We start from the raw sequence: 22,129 nt of genomic DNA, 5'->3' as shown, positions 1-22,129 counted from the left end.
GTAAATCTCCTCTGCACCCTATCCAAAGCTTCCATGTCGTTCCTATAATGTGGTGACCAGAACAATCCCCCGGCTAATGGAGACCAGCCTTCTTATGGTGCGGCAACTTTGAGGGATCTATGTGTTTGGACTCCAAGATCCCTCTACTCCTCCACACTGCTAAGAATCCTGACATTAACCATGTACTCTGCCTTCAAGTTCAATCTTCCAAAGTGTATCACTTCACACTTGTCTGGATTGAACTCCATCTGCCACTTCTCCACCCAGCTCTGCATCCTGTCTTTATCCAGTTGCAACCTACAACAACCTTCTGCACTATCTACTACACCACCAACCTTTGTGTCATTTGCAAACTTATCCCACCTTTCCACTTCTTCATCCAAGTCATTCATAAAAATCACAAGGAGCAGGGGTCCCAGAACAGATCTCTGCGGAACACCACTAGTCACTGACCTTCAGGTCGAATACTCCCCTTCTACAACCATCCTCTGCCTTCTGTGGGCAAGCCAATTTCAAATTCACACAACCACTTTTCCATGAATCTCATACCTCATGACTTTCTGGATGCGCCTACCATGGGGAACCTTGTTAAACGCCTTGCTAAAATCCATATATATCAACTGCACTAATTCTTGTCACTGCCTCAAAAAACTCTATTAGGCTCGTGAGGCATGGCCTGCCCTTCAAAAAGCCATGTTGACTATCCCTAATAAGACTATGTTTCTCTAGATGCTCATTAAATCCTGTCCCGAAGAATCCTCTCCAATAGTTTGCCCACCATTGATGTAAGACTCGCTGGTCTATAACTCCCAGGATTATCCCTTTTACCTTTCTTGAACAATGGAACAACGTTTGCCATCATTCAGTCCTCCGGTACCACTTCTATAGCCAGGGAGGATTCAAAGATCATCATTAACGCTCCAGCAATCTCTTCCCGCGCTTCCCATAGTAACCTGGGGAATATCCTCTCTGACCCTAAGGTGTTATCTATCCTAATCCTTTTTAGTAGCTCCAACACTGCTTCTTTCTTAACTTCGATATGCTCCAACTTCACATTCGTCTAAATCCCTCTCACTGGTGAAGCAAAATATTCGTTCAGGACCTCCCCTACCTCCTTCGCCTCCAGAATCATTTTCCCCCCCTTATCCCTGAGCAGTGCTATCCTCACCCTAGTCATCCTCTTGTTCCTAACATACATGTAGGGCGCCTTAGGGTTTTCCTTAACCCTCCTTGCTGAGGCCTTCTCATGTCCCCTTCTAGCTCTCCTAAGTTCCTTCCTGGCTACCCTATAACTCTCAAGAACCCTATCTGATCTTTGCTTCCTAAACCTTAAATATGTTTCCTCCTTCCTCTTGACTAAACCTTACTGATGCTCTTTTTTTTCTGTACCCAAAGAAACTTTTACTGTTTGGTTTGATATTACATTGCAAGTTTCATCTCAAAATTAATTTTCTCCTCTCTTGGGAGCTTTTTAGTCCTTCACTGCTGGTTCCTGTAAAATTCCCAGTACTCTGGTTTACCATTAGCCTTTGCTACTTTGTACGCCCTACTTTTCGATTTAATGTTATCTTTGACCTCCTTTGTCAACCACAGAAGGTTTCTCTTGCAATGGAATCACTCTTTCTAATTGGGATAAATTTCTGCTGAACGTCATGAACTAACCATTTAAATATCTACAGCTGCTCATCTACTGACTCTTCTCTTAACTTATTTAGCCAGTCCACTCTAAACATCTCCACCTTCATACCACTGTAATTGCCCTTACTTAAGTTGAAGACACTGGTTTTGGACCTTGGGTATTCACCTTCAAACTGTGTATGAAATTCATACCTGGGCAACAATCGCAGATGGGGTGACTGTTTTACAGCATTCCTCTGTTCACTCCGCAAATGTGGCTCCAAGCTTCAGGTTGCTTAATGCTTTAATTCTCTGCTGCAATCCCATTCTGTCCTTGTTTCCATTGAAGCTCAACACAAGTTTGAGGAACTGCGCCTTATCTTTTGACTTGGCACTTTGCAATCCTTTGGATTCAACGTTGAGTTCAACAAATTTCACCCACTGTTTCCTTGTTTGTCTGGCATGATGTTCTTGAGAAGTGCTGGCAGTAACTTACGGAAATGTCCGCATTTGTCTTCAGAACTACCAGGAAACTTGGAACTCCTGCTCAAGTGTTAGCGAGTGGGGAAGTCATGCAGGTGACTTCAACCAGGCCAACCTCAAGAGTGTGTTACCAAAGTACTACCAGCACGTCTCCTGTCCCACCAGGGGCCTTATCACCCTTGACCATTGCTATACAACGATCAACGATGCCTTCCGAGCCACCCCTCGCCCTCACTTTGGTAAATTTGACACCAGGCTGTGCTCCTCCTCCCTGCATACAAACAGAAACTGAAACGGGAGGATCCAGTACAGAGAGTTGTGCAGCGCTGGTCTGGGGAAATAGATGAGCTTCTAAGCAACTGCTTTGAGTCAGTGTGGACTAGTCCATGTTCAAAGACTCAGCTGCCAGCCTTGATAAGTATGTCACCACCATCACGTCCTTTATCAGCAAGTGTGTTGAGGACTGTGTACCAAAGAGGACAACATGGGTGTTTCCAGACCAGAAACCATGGATGAACGGGAAATCCACTCCTTACTGAAGTCGAGGACTGCTGCATTCCAATCAGGTGACCTTGACCTTTACAAGAAATAGAGCTTCGACCTCCAGAAAGCTATCAAGAATGCCAAGAGACAATACTGGTTCAAAATGGAGCACCAGACCAGCCGTCAGTTGTGGCAGGCCTTACATGCGACAATGGGCTACAAAATGAAGTCGGGCAGCATAGTCAACAACAGTGCATCCCTTCCTGACAAGCTTAACTCATTCTATGTGCAATTTGAACAGAAGGGGAGTGGATTGTCACCACCCACCCTGACAGCCTCCAATGCAACTGAACCCATGGTCACTGTCGAGGATGTAAGATCAGTCTTCCGGAGAGTGAACCTGAGGAAAGCATCTGGCCCGGATGGTGTCCCTGGCCATGTGCTCAGATTTTGTGCTGATCAGCTGGCAGGGGTATTTGCAGACATATTTAACCTCTCCCTGCTTCAATCTGAGGTTCCCACCTGTTTTAAGAAGACCACTATCATCCCATAACTAAGAAAAACAAGGTAACATGCCTCAATGACTACAGACCAGTGGCTCTGACATCCACCATCATGAAGTGCTTTGAGAGGCTGGTCATGGCACGCATTAACTCCAGCCTCCTGGAAAACCTCGACCCACTGTAATTTGCCTACGAAACAGGTCTACAGTAGACGCCATCTCCCTGGTCCTACACTTGTCTCTGGAGCATCTAGACAGTAAAGACACTTACATTAGACTATTGTTTATTGATTGCAGCTCTGCCTTCAATGCTATAAGTCCAAGTAAACTTGTCACCAAACTCCGAGACCTGGGACTCAACACCTCCCTCTGCAACTGAATCCTTGACTTTCTGACTAACAGATCGCAATCAGTGAGGATAGGCAGCAACACCTCCAGCATGTTTATTCTCAACACTTGTGCCCCACAAGGCTGCGTTCTCAGCCCTCTACTCCCTATATACTCATAACTGCGTGGCCAGATTCTGCTCTAACTCCATCTACAAGTTTGCAGTAGGCCGTATCTCAAATAACGATGAGTCAGGGTACAGGAAGGAGATAGAGAGCTTAGTGACATGGTGTTATAACAACAACCTTTCAATGTCAACAAAACAAAAGAGCTGGTCATTGACTTCAGGAAAGGGGGCAGTGTTCATGTACCTGTCTACATCAATAGTGCTGAGGTCGAGAGGGTTGAGAGCTTCAAGTTTCTAGGAGTGAACATTACCAATAGCCTGTCCTGGTTCAACCACATAGATGCCATGGCCAAGAAAGCTCACCAGCACCTCTACTTTCTCAGGAGGCTAAAGAAATTTGGCATGTCCCCTTTGACACTCACCAGCTTCTATTGATGCACCATAGAAAGCATCCTATCTGGATGCATCATGGCTTGGTACGGCAACTGCTCTGCCTAGGACTGCAAGAAACTGCAGAGAGTTATGGACACAGCCCAGCACATCAAGGAAACCAGCCTTCCCACCAACCACCCCCCCCCATGGACTCTTGTCTATACCTCTCACTGCCTTGGTGAAGCAACAAGCATAATCAAAGACCCCACTCACCCAGGTCATTCTCTCTCCTCTACCACTAGGCAGAAGATACAGGAGCCTGAGGGCACGTACCAACAGGGTCAAGGACAGCTTCTATCCCACTGTTATAAGACTATTGAACTGTTCCCTTATGTGATGAGATGGACTCTCAATCTATCTTGTTATGACCTTGCACTTTATTGTCTATAGCTGTGACAATTTACTCTGTATTCTGTTATTGTTTTTACCCTGTACTATCTCAATGCACTGTGTGATGAATTGATCTGTACGAATGGTATGCAAGGCAAGTTTTTCACTGTACCTTGGTACAAGTGACGATAATAAACCAATACAAATCCAAACCTCGCAGCTGATGCTGGCGATTTCCTGACTGTGCTCTGACCCTGGAGCGGCAACTTCCTGCAGTTTCCCAGTAATTAATGCCGGGTAATTTGCCCATAAGCCAGTGCTAGGTTCACTGGAGAGGAGCAGCAGTGATGGAAACAGGCTAGTTTCAGGCAATGTACATGTTTTGACTTAATTTAGTTTACTTAAATGTATTTATTTGTTCTTGTATTTTCTTGTGTTTTAATTTTTAATAGTGTGGTTAATTTTTAACAATTTTTGCAAGTCCTTGAACATTTGTGAATGTCACACATTCAAACCTTCAATTGTAATAGTTTGGATAGTCATTTCAGCTCTGGGGCTGTGGGTATGCTTAGTTGCTGCGAAAGCTCTTCTGTGGCAGGACTTCTTCATGCCTTGCCACGTGTTAAGTTTTGTTTAGGTTAGAATCAGCATCGTGGGCTAAGTTACTGCTTGAAGATCTCCATTGTGTAAGTACAGATCTAGCAAGTAGGGAAATAATGAGTACAGGTTCGTTGCCACAGGAATTTCAGGATTATTGCTACTATTTTCAATCCCTTTTGTCTTGCATCGTCATACTATTTTTTATTTAATCTCTTCTATCACAGATTGCCCTTTTTGTTCTTTCCTCATTCTTACTGATAACAGCTCTCCAATGTGTTCCAGTTATGTTTTAAGGTTATCAACCTGAAACTTTAACTCTGCTTCCCTAAACAGAGATCAACCCTGACCTCTTAAGTATTTACAGTATTTGTTGTTTTTATTTCCCATCTAAGTTTCTGACTTGATGGAATCCAGTTTGGCTGCAGAAATTTGAATGGAATGTTGCTTTCATTGTCTTGTGCAGCTGGTTAGAAAAGGAATTGTGACACCATTGTCCATTTTGGACCTATCTCTGGGTTGAGGCTTTGAAAGATAAACTTAGCCTGTATAGAAAGTATTCAACAAGAAAATAGCATTCATTCTGTTGGAGCTCTTCCTTTCACAGTCCTCCTACTGCCATTTAATCTGTGTACCCTGGTAAGAGATTTGTGGTGGGGGTGAGGTTTGTGGTTGGCAGGACTCTGGAGAAAGATGTGGTGTTTATTGCATCCCTGATGAGAAGTGATAGTGGAATTGTTGACCCATCTCTGGAGAGGTGGAGTGGAGGACTGCGCACCCCTGGTGAGATGAAGTTGGGCACAGGGTTACCACAACATTCATGGGCATGTTAGTGAATCTTTGTCACCTGATCCAATCTGGTAAACCAACTTTGAATCCTTTAAAGCCTCTACCATCCCTTTGCCACTTTACACCCTTGTTGATGCTTGGAGAAAAATTAGTTTGTTCCCAGTTAATAGATGGGAAGGGTGTCCTCAGTAGGGTAAGGCAGTAATACTGTGGCAGGGAGAACTAATGTGAGGCAAGTGTAGAGATGATGGATTGTTCATTGGGTTCTGCCACTGAGCAGAAGAGGCATCAATCACATCACTTACAACAGTCAGAAGCTGAAATAGCTTGGAGCCCAGAGTTGCATGTGAAGAGCATAAGGTAGAACAAACACAAAAATGTGAAGTATTGTACTTTCTCAATAAGGCACAAAGAGCCTATTGGAAGTGTTGAATACCAGTAATCATTCATTTTTGAGGCACTTACTGAAGTTTGATTTTTTAACTGCAGGGCTACGTAGAGAGACTCAAACCTATGGTAAGGGATGGTGTCTATTTCATGTACGAAGCCTTACATGGTCCAGAAAAGAAGATTTTGGTTGAAGGAGCAAATGCAGCCTTGCTGGATATCGATTTTGGTAAGTTCCAATTAAATTTTGTCAAGTACATTTCCTGATAAAAGAGCTCTATGTTCTGTGATATGAAATTTCACTTCCCGTCTGGTCATCGTGTGATATATATCTGCATCATTGCCAAACCAATATAGCTATCTTTGTTGACCTTCCACTCCCTGCGCAATAGCATGGATTACATAACAGCCTTGTCACAGGACACATTTTTTGAGAAATTTTGTTTAAAAGCTCTAAGAAAATTTTGTAGTGTGAGTGTAGTGGTAAATAATAATTTACATATGTTTACGTTATCATCTTGTGGTTAAGGATGATTTATTAAATGTTTTCCTCTTCTTTCAATCCTTTCCTCCTGGTGGAATGACCTTGATATAAACTGGTTCCATGACAGAATGCAGAGTCTTATAAATATCATTTCTGAATTCAGGAGTGCCTCTAGAGCACTGTAAGTTATCTTAATTTGGTTCTGGGCCAACTTTGTCTGCCTTATAATTAAACCATTCCTCTTGTAGTTAAGAGCTAATGAAACCTGCCACTCTGGAAATTGCTTCGCACCAGCATTTCTGTGCGTGGTTAACCATTCCTGGCATGGGTCTTTTCATTGGCGTGATATCACACTTGGCACTTCTGTGTTTCAGCTTTGTGATTGGCAGGCACTAATCCAACAAGCAGAGGGGGCAGGGGCACAAATGCATCTTAAGAAAGGTATCCTTGGCCTTCAACCACTGGGACTTATGTTCAAAGCTAACATAAACCAATGAAAGATGGCTTTATCTGTGGGTTGTTTGGGGCCAAATTGAAGGGGGCTTGGGCAGCTCAATGCAGTTCTGAGTTGGTATGAAGCCGAGAATCTGTCCCTAAATCTCAATCACCTACCACGCAATAGCTGATTCAGAAAATGGAGAGCTCCGGTGGCCAGAGACCTGAGACTATTGGCGAGGGGGAGAGGGATGGGGGCATGATTTGAGATGAGGAAGCTATTTAACCAACAGCAAAGCTTAATGCTGGCAGCAAGTTCGTGAATTGAAAGTTATTGCCTTCCGCCTTATTAACTTTGGTCTATTTAGAAGGACAAATCTATGCCAGAAAGATTGCTTCCAAGGGCTATCTGCTAAGTAGGTACCATGGAGAAAGTTCCTCTTAGTGAATGACAAGGGAACAATCTGTGATTGGAAAATTCCATAAACCAGAAAGAATGAACTTGCATATGATACCATGTTTTTCACACCCACAGCATTACCTATGATATGTGTTTGATTTTGTTTAGTGAAAGCAATCACATATCCTCATGCATGTGAAAATTCATAATGTTTACACTTGCGGCATGTGTAGCCTTTATTTTAGTGTACTGTATATAATTGCACTATTTCAACATTTTCCTTCCTGCCAAAGGTACTTACCCTTTTGTGACTTCATCAAACTGCACAGTGGGTGGTGTGTGCACAGGGCTGGGAATCCCTCCTCAGAATGTTGGGGAAGTGTATGGAGTGGTGAAAGCCTACACAACAAGGGTTGGCATTGGTGCTTTCCCTACAGAACAAAACAATGTAAGTCTTCAGGCAGATCGTGTGGCCTGCCAAAACTCATCACTTTCTTCTTCCCAAACCAGTTTGTGTTTGATGTACATGAATCATTTTTTGTTCTGATTCCTTTATCATGGAAATCAGATGGCTTGTTTGTAACTTGTTAAAGTTTTTTTGACTTGCATGACAACCAGTGACTGATGACTCCCCTCTCCTCCACCCCATGCTGTCTCTCCATAGTCTTAATATTATTTTCCTTCCACTGAGGACAGAGGATATTCACAGTGCGTCACCATTCTTGGCAGACTGCTTGTCAGAACCTTGGTCATTCTCCAACAACTACATTTTTGTACACTCTTAGGTTGGTGGAATGTAAACGTGTGCCAACATAGCACTTGTGAAAAAGGCAGCTCATGTCCTCTTCCTGCCAACCCAGTGATACCAGGAAAAGAGCTTAGAATCTTTCCTGCTACCTCGACTTAGTATGTTCCTGGGCCATCTGCTGGTTAGGTGGACCAGTCAATTTGGTGATTATAACTAATGGCATCAAGATCTTGTTTCATGCCAAAAGTTGCTTTGTTCAAACTAGGAATCAATATCTTTTTTTTAATTACTCTTAAAGTGTGACCATGAATTAATCCACGTCAGTTACATGCTAATTCTGGAAATGACATTTAACACAAAGAATGGAGAATACCTGTATACCTGCACACTACATACTTACAACCATCCACTGCATTGTGATTGAGACAGTGATTACAGAAATTAGATCTTTCTTCAGCAGAATAACGGCATATGGTCCCACACACATAGAATCTAAATCGTTAGAGGAAACCTCATCAAGACTAAGACCGTTGTACAGTTACCTTTCTCCATACCTATACTATATTCCTAAGGATACGCTACATACACACAGACATGCATACAAAAGAACCAGGAACAGGGAAAGTGCACTTGGCTCCTCGAACCTGCTCCACCATTTAATAAGGTCATGACTGAATGTAACTCAACTCCACGTTCCTATCTACCCCTGGTAACCTTCCACCCCCTTGTGTATCAAGGATTTATTTACTTCTGCCTGAAAAATATCAAAAGACACTGCTTCCAAGGCCCTTTGATGAAAGCTCAGAAAATTTTGCCTCATTTCTTTATTAAGTGGGGGACCCTTTTTTTTTGAAACAGTTGGTGCTTTGTTTGGTATTTTACATACCCTCCATGAATTTTACACAATGTTAGGTCTCCCTTATAGCATTGACCTCTTTATTTTCTTATGCTCAGTTTAAGGGCAATATGGAATTAATCCAGTGTCAGAAATGCATTTTATCAAATGCTGTGCGTTGGAATTGTCACTAACGTGCTCCATCTATAAATCTATCATATTATAGGATATTGGTGAATTGCTGCAGTCACGCGGGTCAGAAGTGGGTGTCACCACAGGCAGAAAGAGGAGGTGTGGCTGGCTAGATCTCGTTTTGCTGAAGTATGCTCACATGATAAATGGGTTTACTGCGTAAGTAATTTCATTGGATTTTTTTCTTCCTGTTGACTGAGTTTAAAGATCAAAATTGTAATAATTTTAGAATTGACATAAGTAATTATTTTGAAGCATTGCTTTTTCAAACAGATTTTGACATGGTGAAAGTAAGCCTGCTGACCTATTTAAATAAGAATTAATTTGCCTAAGTAAAATTTAACTGTTTTCTGATTTCCTTTTTGTGTAGCTTAGCACTTACCAAACTGGACATCCTGGATGTATTCACAGAGATTAAAGTTGGAGTGGCTTATAAGGTTGATGAAAAAGTAATACCCCACTTTCCAGGTAAGTAAATATAATTATTGCATGATTTAAAATATAATTGTCTTTAGTTATAATGGTTAAATATTTTGGTGTTCTGAGTAAACCCAAAACACTAAGTGCAAGTGTAAAAGGGAAGAACTCTACAAGGCTAGGGTAGATAGTGGGAAACTTTTCTCCACAGCAGAGATGTCTAAAACTAGAGGACGTAAGTTTAGAGTAATGGGTTGGAGGGTGGTTGGAATCTAGAACACACTGCCTGAGGGGGTGGTGGAAGCAGGTACTCTCATGATGATTAAGACGTATCTAGAAGAGCACTTGAATCACCGAGGCATGGAAACCTATGGACCCAGTGATGGTAAATGGGATTAATATGTGGATATGGTGAAGGGGAGTGGTGTGAAGGGCCTTTTTCTGTGCTGTATGATTTATGACTCTAAGGCCTTGTGGAATGATGCAGTATAGAAACATCTATTTGGTCCATCATCTTTTTGCCGTCTCTTTGGGAAAAAAAAATGATTCAATCAACCCAACTCCCCTGCTTGAAATTCCCTCCTTAACCACTGTTTCTCCTGCTCTTTTCCTTAACCGTCTATGAACAACAGCAGCTTGTTACCTATACTGCACCTTTGGTGTAGTAAAAAAAAATTCTAGGGACATCATCAAACAAAAATGATGCCAACCCACACATCAAGTTGAATATCCTGGAAGACTTGACGTCATCCAAAACCCTAGTGCCCAGATCTATTGAAGAATAAGGGAGACTGTCCAGGGTTGCGCTGGAGTAGTCAAACCTGGAGACAGTAGATAGTTGTGGCATGAAGCTGCAGGTGAGCGGAGTCAGGGGCAGAGACAAGTACTGTTGGAAATGCGTGGTCTTGGTCATGACACAGATACATGGTTTAAAGCCTGCTTCTGTGTTTAATAAAACACTCTGGTTGCAAAAGATCTAGTTCTTTTCCAAAAGTTGTGAGGCAGAAAGGTCTTTAAGAACCTTTCTGATTGGTCTCTCGGAACTACTGTGTGGCACTTCTCCAATAACTTGCTCACCATTTGCCCATTTATTTTTGTCAGGGCCACTTGGCTCCTCCCTCATCATAGTCTTGGTCCAAACGTGGACCAAAAACTGAATCCCAGAGATGAAATGAGAGAAACTGCCCTTAAATGGTTAAATGCTGCCCTGATATTATGACATTAAGGAGCCCTGATAAAACTGAACTCAATGGGTATCAAAGGGGACACACGCAGGAAGATAGTTGTTGGGAGTAGGTTATCTTAGCCTCGGGACATCAGCTTTGGCGTTCTTCCAGGGCACCTGTGTACAATTTTGACCTTCCATTCATCATAAATATTGGTTGTGTTTGCTGAAGATTACACAATGCTCTAGTCCATTCACAACTCCTCAGTAAGTGAAGCAGCCATGTCTGCCTACAACAAACTATAGACTATGTTTGGGCATGAGCTGATAGGTGGCAAGTGACATTCACGCTACAAAAGTGCGAAGCAATGACCATCTCCAAGAGTGAGTTTAATCACCTACTCTTAACATTCAATTGAATTACATTAACTGCCATTAATATCCTGGGGTCACCATTGACTAGAAATTCAAGTGGGCCAGCTACATAAATACTGTGGCTACAAGAGTGGGTCAGAGGCTTTCCTCCTGACAACCTAAAGTCTTTGCACCATCTGCAAGGTATAGGTCAGGAACATGGAATATCTTTCCTCTGGCCTGGATGAGTGTGGTGCCAACAAGAAGCTTGACACCATGAGGCAGCCTACTTGATTGGAACCCCATCCACCAGCCTAACTTCTCACTCACTCCACCACCAATACACAGAGGCTGCTGTGAGTGCCTAGGAACAAAATGCAATACAGTTATTCACCAAAACTACTCTTAATACGTCCCCAAATCTGCAGGTCTAATCATCAAGGAGGATGGGCTCTCCAAGCACACAAAAACACCACTAACAGCATGTTCCCCTCCAAATCACACGTTATTCTAACTTGGACATGCATTGTCATTCCTCCAGTTTGCCATCTGCAGAAGGTGCTAAGCCAGTAATAGGCTGCTCAGATGGAGTGAAGGAAGCTGCAGTGCCAAGTTGTTTTACTGTTTGTCTCTCAATGTTGCAGAACTGGACTTCTGAAACTTTCATTCCACTTTCTTTGTGAAAGGTGTATATTCAATGGTAGGGGGAAAAGAAGAAAAATGAGACGATATATATTGTTGCAGATGGATCTTAATGATGTTATCTTGCTATTGTTTACACAGAGGCATGAGACATTTGTTGTTATGATGACTTGTACAACTTTTCCAGGAATGTTTTAGAAAGTTTTAAGTGTCCAACTTTTTAAAGTTAAAATATATATACTTTCATATAAAATTTATATATTGCAAAGCATGTTTTCCCTTAACAATAAGTGTGACAATTATCTCCCAGCTAACCAAGAGGTCTTGAACAAGGTGGAAGTTCAGTATGTCTCTCTGCCCGGCTGGAACACCAGTATAGCAAAAGCCAGGACGTTTGAAGATCTGCCTGCAAATGCCAAGAGCTATGTCCGATTTATTGAGGGACATCTTGGGGTGCCTGGTAAGTGCTGCCATTGCCAGAGGTTAACACCTCTCATCATTGAAAAATGTTATGCATTGAGGTGTTTCATTCAAGAATTCGATTTCAGTACTTTTTATACAAAATAGTTAGATGTGCATTGAAGTACTTAATCATTGCTTTACTTCATTATAATGCCTTCACCTGAAGTACTGTGGGACTGAAATTTGAATTCATGCATTAGGAGGTACAGCCGGAGGAGTTGTCCCAGTCTCCCACTGTAACTCCAATAGAAGACAGGAAAGCCACAAAGGGGGATGAAGCCGAGGCCTCTGCTGAGGACTGATTGGTTGATAACAGAGAGGAGAAGATCAGAAGGCATACTGAAAACGTGGCAAGGGGTGAGATTGGGAGAAGGGATAGGATCGAAGGAAAGTGAACTTGAAGAGGATCTTGGGGAGTATTAAAATTCATACTAGATTTAAGGAGTGCTCTGAAATTCTTCAGTTGGAAATCTTGACAGTTTTGTTGGACTTGCACCCAACAACCAATCACATTATTTCAGGTCTGTTCAATGAAGCCCCACGTAAGATCAAGGAGCAATATCTCATTTTCCATCTGGGCAAGCTACATCTTCTTGGGGCTCAATATTGAATTCAACAATTTTAAATAACCATCCTCTCCAGTTTGTGTCAGAACTGACCAGATCTGGTATAAGAGCAGGGCACACTGGAATGAATGCTCAGCAGCTTGGACGGCATCTGGGAATGGAGCAACGGTGGCATTTTGGGTCAATGACCTTTCATGATAAGGAGTCATCAAATGGGGCATTGACCATCAACAGATGCCTCAGCTTTATTCCCTGCAGCCTGATCTTAATGAATTCTGAGCCCAGCACGTTGTTGAATTATTCTTCCACTAGCCTAAATGCATACCCAGTTTTTAAGCCAAGAGACTCACGTAAGACTCTGGACCCTTTCGTCCATTTCCAAAATACCTGATTCAACTGGACCCCTCCTTACAGCCTAACACACTCTCGATACTTGCTCATCGCTAACTGCTGACGTGACTATCACAATATTTCCACTGCCCTACTGTAACAACACATTCCTACTCTAACATACCCCTCGCCGAACTTGCAGCATTCAGTTCAGTGAGGACCAACCCCAATGTGATCAAACCTGCTGACAAGAGCAGTGCTGGTGTGGTTTGGCAAACTACCTTGCAGAAACTGAATGTCAGCTCTCAGACAAATTCCTCATGCATAGCACTGGATCATGACCCCACCACATGGATATCAGGCCATTGTCTCCCAAGCAGTCCTGACCTCATTTCTTCAGATCTTCCCACCACAGCCTCCAGCCTCATGATCCTCCAGCCCCGCTCTGCCACTTTTATCTGCTCCCCAAGATCCTCATGCAGAACTGTCCAGACACACCCGTTGTTTCAACCTTTTCTTAGAATTTATCTTTCTCCCTTTATCCAGTCCCTTCCCACTAACATCTGTGGCATCTCTGATTCTCTCCACCACAAAGACAGTTTCCAGGTCCCACTAGACTCATTCCCTCTACACCTCCATACCATGCCAGGTTGGTCTGAGGGCCTTGAATAGAACTCATTCTCCACCACCAGCCTCCTTCACTGCTGAATTCATTCTTACATTGAACAACTTCTCCTTCAATGCTCACTTTTTCTAACTCACAGAGTTAAGGGAATTTGCATGGATCCAAGCTATTCTTGTCTCTTCATTGAATACATTGTTTTAGACCCACTCAAGCCTTTAACTCAATTCTTTTTCATTACTTCATGACTATGTTGGTCCTGCTTCCTGCACTCTGGCAGAACTCATACTTCGTTATCTTAATTGCTAATTTCCACCCTGCTCTCACTTTCACATGGTCCATATCTGACTCTTCCCTTTCTTGACATCTTGGGGACAGTTTACCAAGCAGTATCCATTATAAATCTATGACTTCCAAAACTATTTTGACTAAGTCTCCTCCAACTCTACTTCCTCCAAGGAATCCATTCCATTCTCCCAGTTTCTACATTGTACATTCCTGTCTGATGCATTTGCTTGAATTCTTTGAAGAGATAACAAAGTGTATTTTTATACGAGGGCAGAGCATTAGATGTGATTTACATGGACTTTAGTAAAGCCTTTGACAAGGTCCTGTGTGAAACACTGGTTCCAAGGTTTGGTCCCATGGGATCCAGTTTGCCAAGGGTTGTTCTTGCGATTGGATGCCTGAGACTAGTGGTGTTCCACAAAGATCAGTGCTTGGACTCCTGCTGTTTCCAATATACAGAAATGGCTAGGATGTGGAAGACGATCAGTAAGTTTGCAGATGACACAAAGGTTGGCAGAGTTAATAGCGTGGAAGGTAGTCTTGGCTGCAGAGAGATACTGATACGTTAGTGAAATGGGCTGAAGAATGACAGATGGAATTTAATCCAGTCAAATGTGAGGTGATGCATTTTGGTACTAATGGGGCTAAGACGTATATCATGAATGGTAGGGTCTTGGGGTGTACTGAGAGACCTTGGAGCACAAGTCCATAGATCCTCGAAGCTGGCAATGCAGCTTGATAATGTGGTTCTGAAGGTATATGGGATACTGGCCATCATTAATCCAGGCATTGAAAACTCAGGTAGGGTAGGCTCCAACTTTTATAAAACATTGGTCAGACCTCAGCTGGAGTACTGCATACAGTTCTGGTCACTGTGTGGGAAATAGTGCTAAAGAGGGTGCAGAGAAGATTCACCAGAATGTTGCCTGGGATGGAGCAGGTCAGTTATGAGGAGAGACTGGAGAGGCTAGGTCTGTTCTTTCTGGAGTGGAGGAAGTTTAGAGGGGACATGATTGAGGTACGTGTATATAAAATGATGGAAGGTGTAGAAAGGGTAAACTGTAGAAAAAATTCCCAATATTATGTGGAGATAAAACTTGAGGACAAGGGGAAAGAGATTCAGAGGAGATATCAGGGGGACCACCTTCACCCAGAGAGTGGCAGCTACCTGGAATGTTCTGTCTGAGAGAGTGGTTGATACTAGGACACTGACAGCATTTAAGAAGTGTCTGGATGAACACATGAATCACTCGGGCACAGGGGGTTACAGACCAAGTGCTGGGCGATGGGGTTAATACAGAAGGGTGCCTGCAGATGTCATGGATGAGTTGGACTAAATGGCCTGTTTCCGTGCTCTTTGATTCTATGGTCTCTATTATATCTGCTCTGATAATAAGAATTTCCACACCAACATCTTTCAGATGTCTTCCTTTAACATGACTTCCCTCTACTATAATTGACATTGCTCCAAACCATCTATGCTTTATTTCTTGCACTTCTCTCACCCCATTCTTCCCAACCACAATTAGCATAGGGTTCCCCTTATTATTGCCTTCCACCTTACCAGCCGCTACCTTCAATAGATCATCCTCCATAATTTTCACAACCTTCAACATGATTCCATTGCCAAACACATTCCACGGCTTTCAGAAATCCAGAGGGACCATTCTCTCCATGACTCCGTAGTTCAAGCTTCCATCTCCCTGCACCATCCCCCCTCTATAACACCACTTACCCATGAAACCTCAGGAGATGCGCTTCTTCCAATTTAGTCATCTGCACTGGAAAAACCAAATGCCAGTTGGATGAAGCTTTGTATAATACCTTTGTTCAATCTGCAAGGGCAACCCTCGGTTTCCAGTCTCCTGTCACTTTAATTCTCTGTTCCACTCTCATTCAGACTTCTTGGGCTCTTGTATTGATCTAACAAGGTCCAAAGTAAGCTTGAGGACAGCACCTTACCTGACCAAGCACATTGCTACAGCAGGGACTTTATATTTGATGTAATACTTTATAGTGAATGTAATCTATGTTGGCGCCAGAAGTGTGGCGAAACTTGTGGCCTGCCCCCAGAACACTCTACGCTAAAGATGCATTTCACTGTGTTTTGATGTGTGTGTGACTAATGAAGATATCTTATCCTATACTTTCAGTTAACCCCCTTTTTTTTTCTACAGATGTTTTGATTTTTTTTCTGTTTTGTCTCTCTGCTGATTTTTAAAGTAATTAAAAGTAATTCTGACCTTGACAACTTTGATCTGTGTCCTATCACAAACATTCTTTCTGTACTATCCAATCTTCCCTCTTATCACAGCTTAAAATATGCTGCTTTTCTCACTTTTCCAGTTCTGATTTCAGCCTGAAAAGTTGACTCTTTTACTCTCCCCACAGATACTTCCTGAACTGAGTGTTTCCAGCATTTTCTATTTTTGTTTAGAATTTCCAAAATCTGCAGTTATTTGCTCCGTTCTCTTTAGATCTTACTGACATTACAGCAGGATCATATTTTCCAAATGTACGTTTTCCATGTGCTCTTTGCAAGGACTTTGATCACTGTTTTCATTCTGCTTCCTTCCTCTTCCTCCTTTGTGCATTGAAATACAATGAAAGCAATCTTCATTCCTTTATTTGTTAATGTATTTATACACCTACAGAACTTGAATCAGAAACAATGAGTTCATCAAGTGATCTTTCCTTACCTAAGCAGAATCTGCACCAAGTGTGTTAACGATGTCCAGGGTTAATGTTATCCTGTCAACGATAAACAAGCCTGTCACTATTTTGATATCTGTCAACTTGGAAAGTAATTTACTAAACTTGTAGCAAAATCAGTCACTTTAAACAAGCAATACCTTTAGCCACTCTTCTTGTTCTTATTACTGAATGGCCCATCTTTTAGATTGGTTTTCTTACATCTTTCCACTTTTAGAAAGTCAAAATTATCCTAGTGCCTCCCCTTGCCCTTGGAAACATTGAATATTTTAGGCTTGCAGCCTTTTTTTTATTCATTGCTTTCTACAGGCTTGCATGCATTTTATTCACTGGGAGCTGGTGGTGTGTGTCTACTTGATCACACCAGTTTATGCCGTTTTGAATTTGCTGCTCTCCTTTCCCTTGGCTCCACAGCCAACACCTTGTTAGTAAACTGGCCTTTTCACTGCATGATCTCAGCCTTATTTTGGTGATTGCACACTGACCTTGGGGGTCAGGATTTAAACCTCTGCAGACATCTGAGCATGTAATCTCAGCTGTCTAGTACCAAGAATGCTTCACTACTGGAAGTGCCACCTTTTAAGCATTAAATCAAGGCCATTGCTCAGGTGGAGAAAAAAGATTTGTGACTCTTCTGAAAGAAGAATTCATCGTCAATATCAATGCCCCAAACAGCACTGCTAATTCAGTTTATTCTAAGAAATTTGACTGTCTGCTCCACAGTAAACTGTTTTACTTCCAACTCAATGGTTGACACTGTTTTACTAATAAATATCCAGTGGAATATTGACAAAATAAGTTGATATAAAGAGTGGAGAAAACAGGAACACTATCAAACCGAGCCATTTCTCCAGAAAAACATTGCAGTATGGGGAGAATAGTTTCTTATGAGTTATATTGGTTACATGTGTCAGTGTAGTTACAAAGCTTCAGAGATCACTTAATTCTAAAGATATGTAAGGTATCCTGAGATTGGAATGGATGCCATAAATTATCCAATCTTTTTGATATTTAAGATTGCCTCCAAGTCGCAATGTTACTTGAGCAGAGCTGATGTGTTCTGAAATTCAACAATACTCATTGTGTTTACAGTTAAATGGATTGGAATTGGCAAGTCAAGAGAGTTGATGATCCAGCTGTTTTAAGATTGGTGTTGCCAAGAAGAGCCTGCTATCCCCAGAGTTGACTTCGGCAAGTTCAAATCTGGACACATTCAGTCTTCAAATACCAAAATTAGTATTGTTTAGCAGAAATGTAGGGAATTACTGTTATTGTGCGTGCAGGTGAGGGGAAGAACGGATGTGATTTCAAAGCAACTTGTAAAAATGACATTTAAAAAAAAAATTAAATTTCATTTTATTCAGGGATGGTTTCATAACCTGCTGTCACAAAGTGTTTGGAAGCCTTTGCGCTGACTTTGAAATCCAATATACTGGCATTTGTTTGATTTTTAAATGTTTTTTTTTAAAGAGTTAGTATGAATCAGGCAATATTTTTAATTAAGTTAATAACTTTGAATTGAAAATAAAACAAATGAAAAATTATTCCCTGTACTTTGCAAGAGTATATTGGCTGGTGTTTGTTTTTTGCCAAGACTAGATTTTGAAAATTATTTCTTCATGGTTTCTAACTTGAAAATGATGGGACATTCTTTGTGACACCAAAGAAAGCCACAGTAGATGCTGCTCCCTGCATTCCTCTTGGAGTTATCTTGAGGTGAAGGTTGTGTCCCTGATGCCTCAAGGTAGACAAAATCCATACTGCAATTCAGGATGCAGCTCTTTGGTCACTGGGAGGAGGCACTGTTTGAGGAGGACCCAGTTCCAGACAATGGGGAGATCTCTGTGGTTACCACAGTAGGATATGTTGCATTCTTGAAGGTGGTCATGCCATACCTGAGGTCCAGTAGCATGTTCTCCTCTTCCCAGGTGTTGGAGATGAGGTTGTGAATTTGATTAAAGTTCCTATGCTCCATATTTTAAAACTTCAGCAGGGATGCCATCTCTTTCCAGGGCCTTATTGATTCTCCGTTGGGATATGGTCTTTTGGATTTCTTGTTGACCTGGGTGACAGTCAGGCTGGACTGGATAGGTTGCTATGGGATGGAGTCAAGGTATTCACGTTAAAGGCAAAGTCACAGTTGAGGAGTTCTTTGAAGTGTTCCTTCCAGCAGGTGCTGACTGCCTCTCTGTCCTTGAGTGTTTGGGCTATCGATGGCCTTGATATCACTGAAAACCCTGCGCACTTCATGTTTATCAGTGGGTTTCCACTCACCTCTGTGCTTTCAGTCGTGGGTTTTCTGTTCGCCCTCTGCTTTCAGGTGCCTGTAGAGCTGTTTCTTTTTCCCTGAGCCATGGTGGAGTTTCCAATCCAAGAACAACTTGTGTTTGTGGTGAACTAGCTCCTGGATCCCCTGGTCAGTCTTAGCTCTTGTGTTTTGTGGTAGAGAAGCCACAAGTCTCTCCATGGGTGCTGCAGGAACGTGGGTGGAGAGATACCACCAACGACCTCTGCAAAATCCTCCAAGTCCATTGGCAGGACAAGGGAGCCAATGCCAGCATCCTCTCTCAGACCAACATCCCTAACACTGAGGCCCTAATTGCGTTCAATGTGCTCTGTTGAGCAGGCCATGTTGTTCACATGTCTGACACCAGATTCCCAAAGCAGGCACTCTATCCCAAGCTCTATCGTGGCAAGAGATTACTGGGTGAATAGAGCAAAAGTATTCTTCTCGGAAAAAGTGTAACATCCAGAGACTTGTGGGAATCCGCAGCCCACAACCACTCAGAAAGGAGAAGGTTCATAGAGGTGGAATCAAGAACCTCGGGTCCATTTGTCTGGAGCACACAGAAGCCTAGCATAAGCAGTGGGAGGAGTGCACCCACTGTCAAACCACCCACCTATTGCCCCATCTGTGGCAGAGTCTGCAGCTCCCATATTGCCCTGGCAACCACAGAACCCACAGAACAGGAATGAATACCAGTCATCCTTAATTCTGTGGGACTTCCTAAGAAAAAGACAATTTTTTATAGTATATTTGCTCCATTGACAGGCAAAAACCTCACGAGCTTTTATTGCAGAAAATGCTGCAAACTTAATTATGGTACAAGTGACCCCCAACTGGAATAATGTTCAGACTGTGGGAAATGCACGAACATGTGGATTCTAGTGTTAGTATATGTGAACAATGGGATTGTGCGCTTGTCACTGGCAAACTTACAATTCTTGCTGACAGTCCTGTGTGAATCGTAAGGCATAAAGCAAAATACATTTGTTTCATACACAAAGATGTAGTCCTTCAGTATTTTTGGTCTTCATTAGTAAGAGCTTGATTGTTGTTTGATGCCTATGAGAAACTCAGTTCTAGACAGAGAAGGTAAGAGTTGTGACTTAATTCAATGCCAAGTTTGAGAGAAGGAAACAGTGGAAATTCAAAATCAGTGGTCACTTAAAATTTTCCAGTGTATGAATAATTTGTGAAATGTATATTTTTTATTAATATGAAAAATCACTGGCAACAGTAGAATGATTGAATGTATTGTGAAAATCGCCATGTTGACTGGTATTTTCAAACTTGTTTGCTTTCTGAGCTTGAGTAGTTCGTTGCTGGCCTAAAGCACTCTTGTTTGCTCTTCAGGATTGACCCACAAGAGCTGAAAGCCATTAAGATCCTAGAATCTGTTGCCCATCGTGCATGTGTTGGCTCTCTTAAGAAGTTATCTACTCGCCTTTTATGCTGCTTTTCCATGTTCTTCGTATAGATTCAGTTTTCGGTTGTGTATTCCATATCTTAAAGGGCCTCCTCTGTACGTTTTAAAAATAAATAAATTTCAGAATTCCAACCTCGCCCAACATGGGTTCTCTTGCAGAGGAGCATTTCAGTGCTGTTTGTACCACAGCACTTATTTAGCAATCGAGTATCCCAAAGCTGAGAAAGGTCAGCGTCAAGAATTTCTGAGCAGTGATTAGTTTTCCGCACCAGCCTGTACAGCTTTTTTAAAACATTTAAACTTCTTCCTGTGAAACCCAACACCTGTGCATCTTCTTTTTAAAAAGCAAAGATACTATGGAAACTTCCAGTTTGGTACCCCCTGCAGGTTTGTTTTAATCAGATTTCCAGAGAAGATTATTGCATATTTGCACAGATTTTTTGCCATGCTAACTATTCTTCTTAAAAATTGTTTTCCTATGTTTCTGCCTAGTGAAATGTTCTTTGGAAGAATATGACTAACTGCACTGTAAATACTTAACATGATTAACGTGCAGGATATTTTTCCTGGGGTTGGTGTCGTATAGAATGATTCATGTACAATGCGCATGAATGATTAATGTATGTGTACAGGCTGTATGTGTTTTACTTTGTAAATTATGCAACTGTTCTCTTTTTAAACACAACTATTGAAACTCTGGGTGGGCTGTTAAGAACTACAGAAAATAAATTCTGAAATGTAAAGCCTCTTTGTCTCAATTTATTTTGACTTGTGGTCCTCAAAGATGAGGACTTTTTGCATTGTGCTATGTAAACAGCATTCTTCAAGAGCTGGAGCTCCCTTTTTAACATTGCAGTGACTTGATTGAGTTGATTTAAACTGCTTACTGAGATTGACAATATATGTACAGTACATGGATTTAATCATATTAATGGTCAATTCAATTCTAATTTGAGATTTAGTAGAATTGGTATTATTCAGATATAACTAACTTGTGTTTGAATAAAAAAAATTTATTTTTAATAAAAAAATGGTTTTCTGTATCTAATTTCTAATGCTGAACAAAATGTTGTAGAAACTTGAGAAAAAAATGTAAATTTTCTGTTCATTGTCTCTTATTCTGTTAAGCATTAATTGTGTTAGTCTACTGGATAACTTGGGAATAGCTGGAGCAACACTAGCAACATTTAGAATAGCTGGTGTACCTTTTGTCTTAAGATTTCCGGTTGAATCCTTTTTGCCAAGTATTTGAAGTTTTTCAACATAACTTTGCTGCATTATGCTACTTGGCACAAAATAAATATTTTTATTCTGCATTCCAAACACATCAGATTCACAAGTGTTGGAAGTAGTGGTCTTGGTCCTGCTGTTTACCTTCTGCCTTTGTAAAATCTTCCCCAACTACACTACAAGTCCAACCTGCATCTAGTCACGCTGTCAGACAGCACCAGTACTTTAACTGTAAGGCTCAGGAGAACAATCTAACCAGTGTACTATTACTTTACTGATGTGTATATCTGACCATGGAAATAAGCTGTACAGTACTGGTGGTTTAGTTTCAGGTTTGTTAACAGCCCCCAGAGTAAAATTCTTCCTTCTCCCCCTGCTCTCATTAGTTCATTTTGATGAGAATCCGTGAACTCTGTACCCTGCTTTCTTGAAATTGTAGAGTTTGATATTTCATTCCAGAAGG

General features: G+C 41.7%; 1 protein-coding gene across 1 annotated transcript in view; it reads left to right on the top strand.

The window, feature by feature from the left end:
* The window catches only part of adss2 (adenylosuccinate synthase 2), a 98,937-nt gene extending 77,470 nt beyond the window's left edge, over nt 1-21,467 (top strand). Inside the window, exons 8-13 of the mRNA XM_052012962.1 lie at nt 6,177-6,303; nt 7,687-7,841; nt 9,203-9,327; nt 9,539-9,636; nt 12,057-12,206; nt 17,819-21,467. Coding sequence (XP_051868922.1) covers nt 6,177-6,303; nt 7,687-7,841; nt 9,203-9,327; nt 9,539-9,636; nt 12,057-12,206; nt 17,819-17,871 — 708 coding nt within the window. The 3' untranslated portion in view covers nt 17,872-21,467. The remainder of the gene's footprint in view (nt 1-6,176; nt 6,304-7,686; nt 7,842-9,202; nt 9,328-9,538; nt 9,637-12,056; nt 12,207-17,818) is intronic.
* The last annotated feature ends 662 nt before the right edge of the window (nt 21,468-22,129 follow it).

The sequence above is a fragment of the Pristis pectinata genome, chromosome 3 (genome assembly GCF_009764475.1).
Source record: "Pristis pectinata isolate sPriPec2 chromosome 3, sPriPec2.1.pri, whole genome shotgun sequence".
Classification (NCBI taxonomy): domain Eukaryota; kingdom Metazoa; phylum Chordata; class Chondrichthyes; order Rhinopristiformes; family Pristidae; genus Pristis; species Pristis pectinata.
Note: the sequence above shows the minus strand (reverse complement) of the source record. Positions and strands in the feature narration are given on the sequence as shown.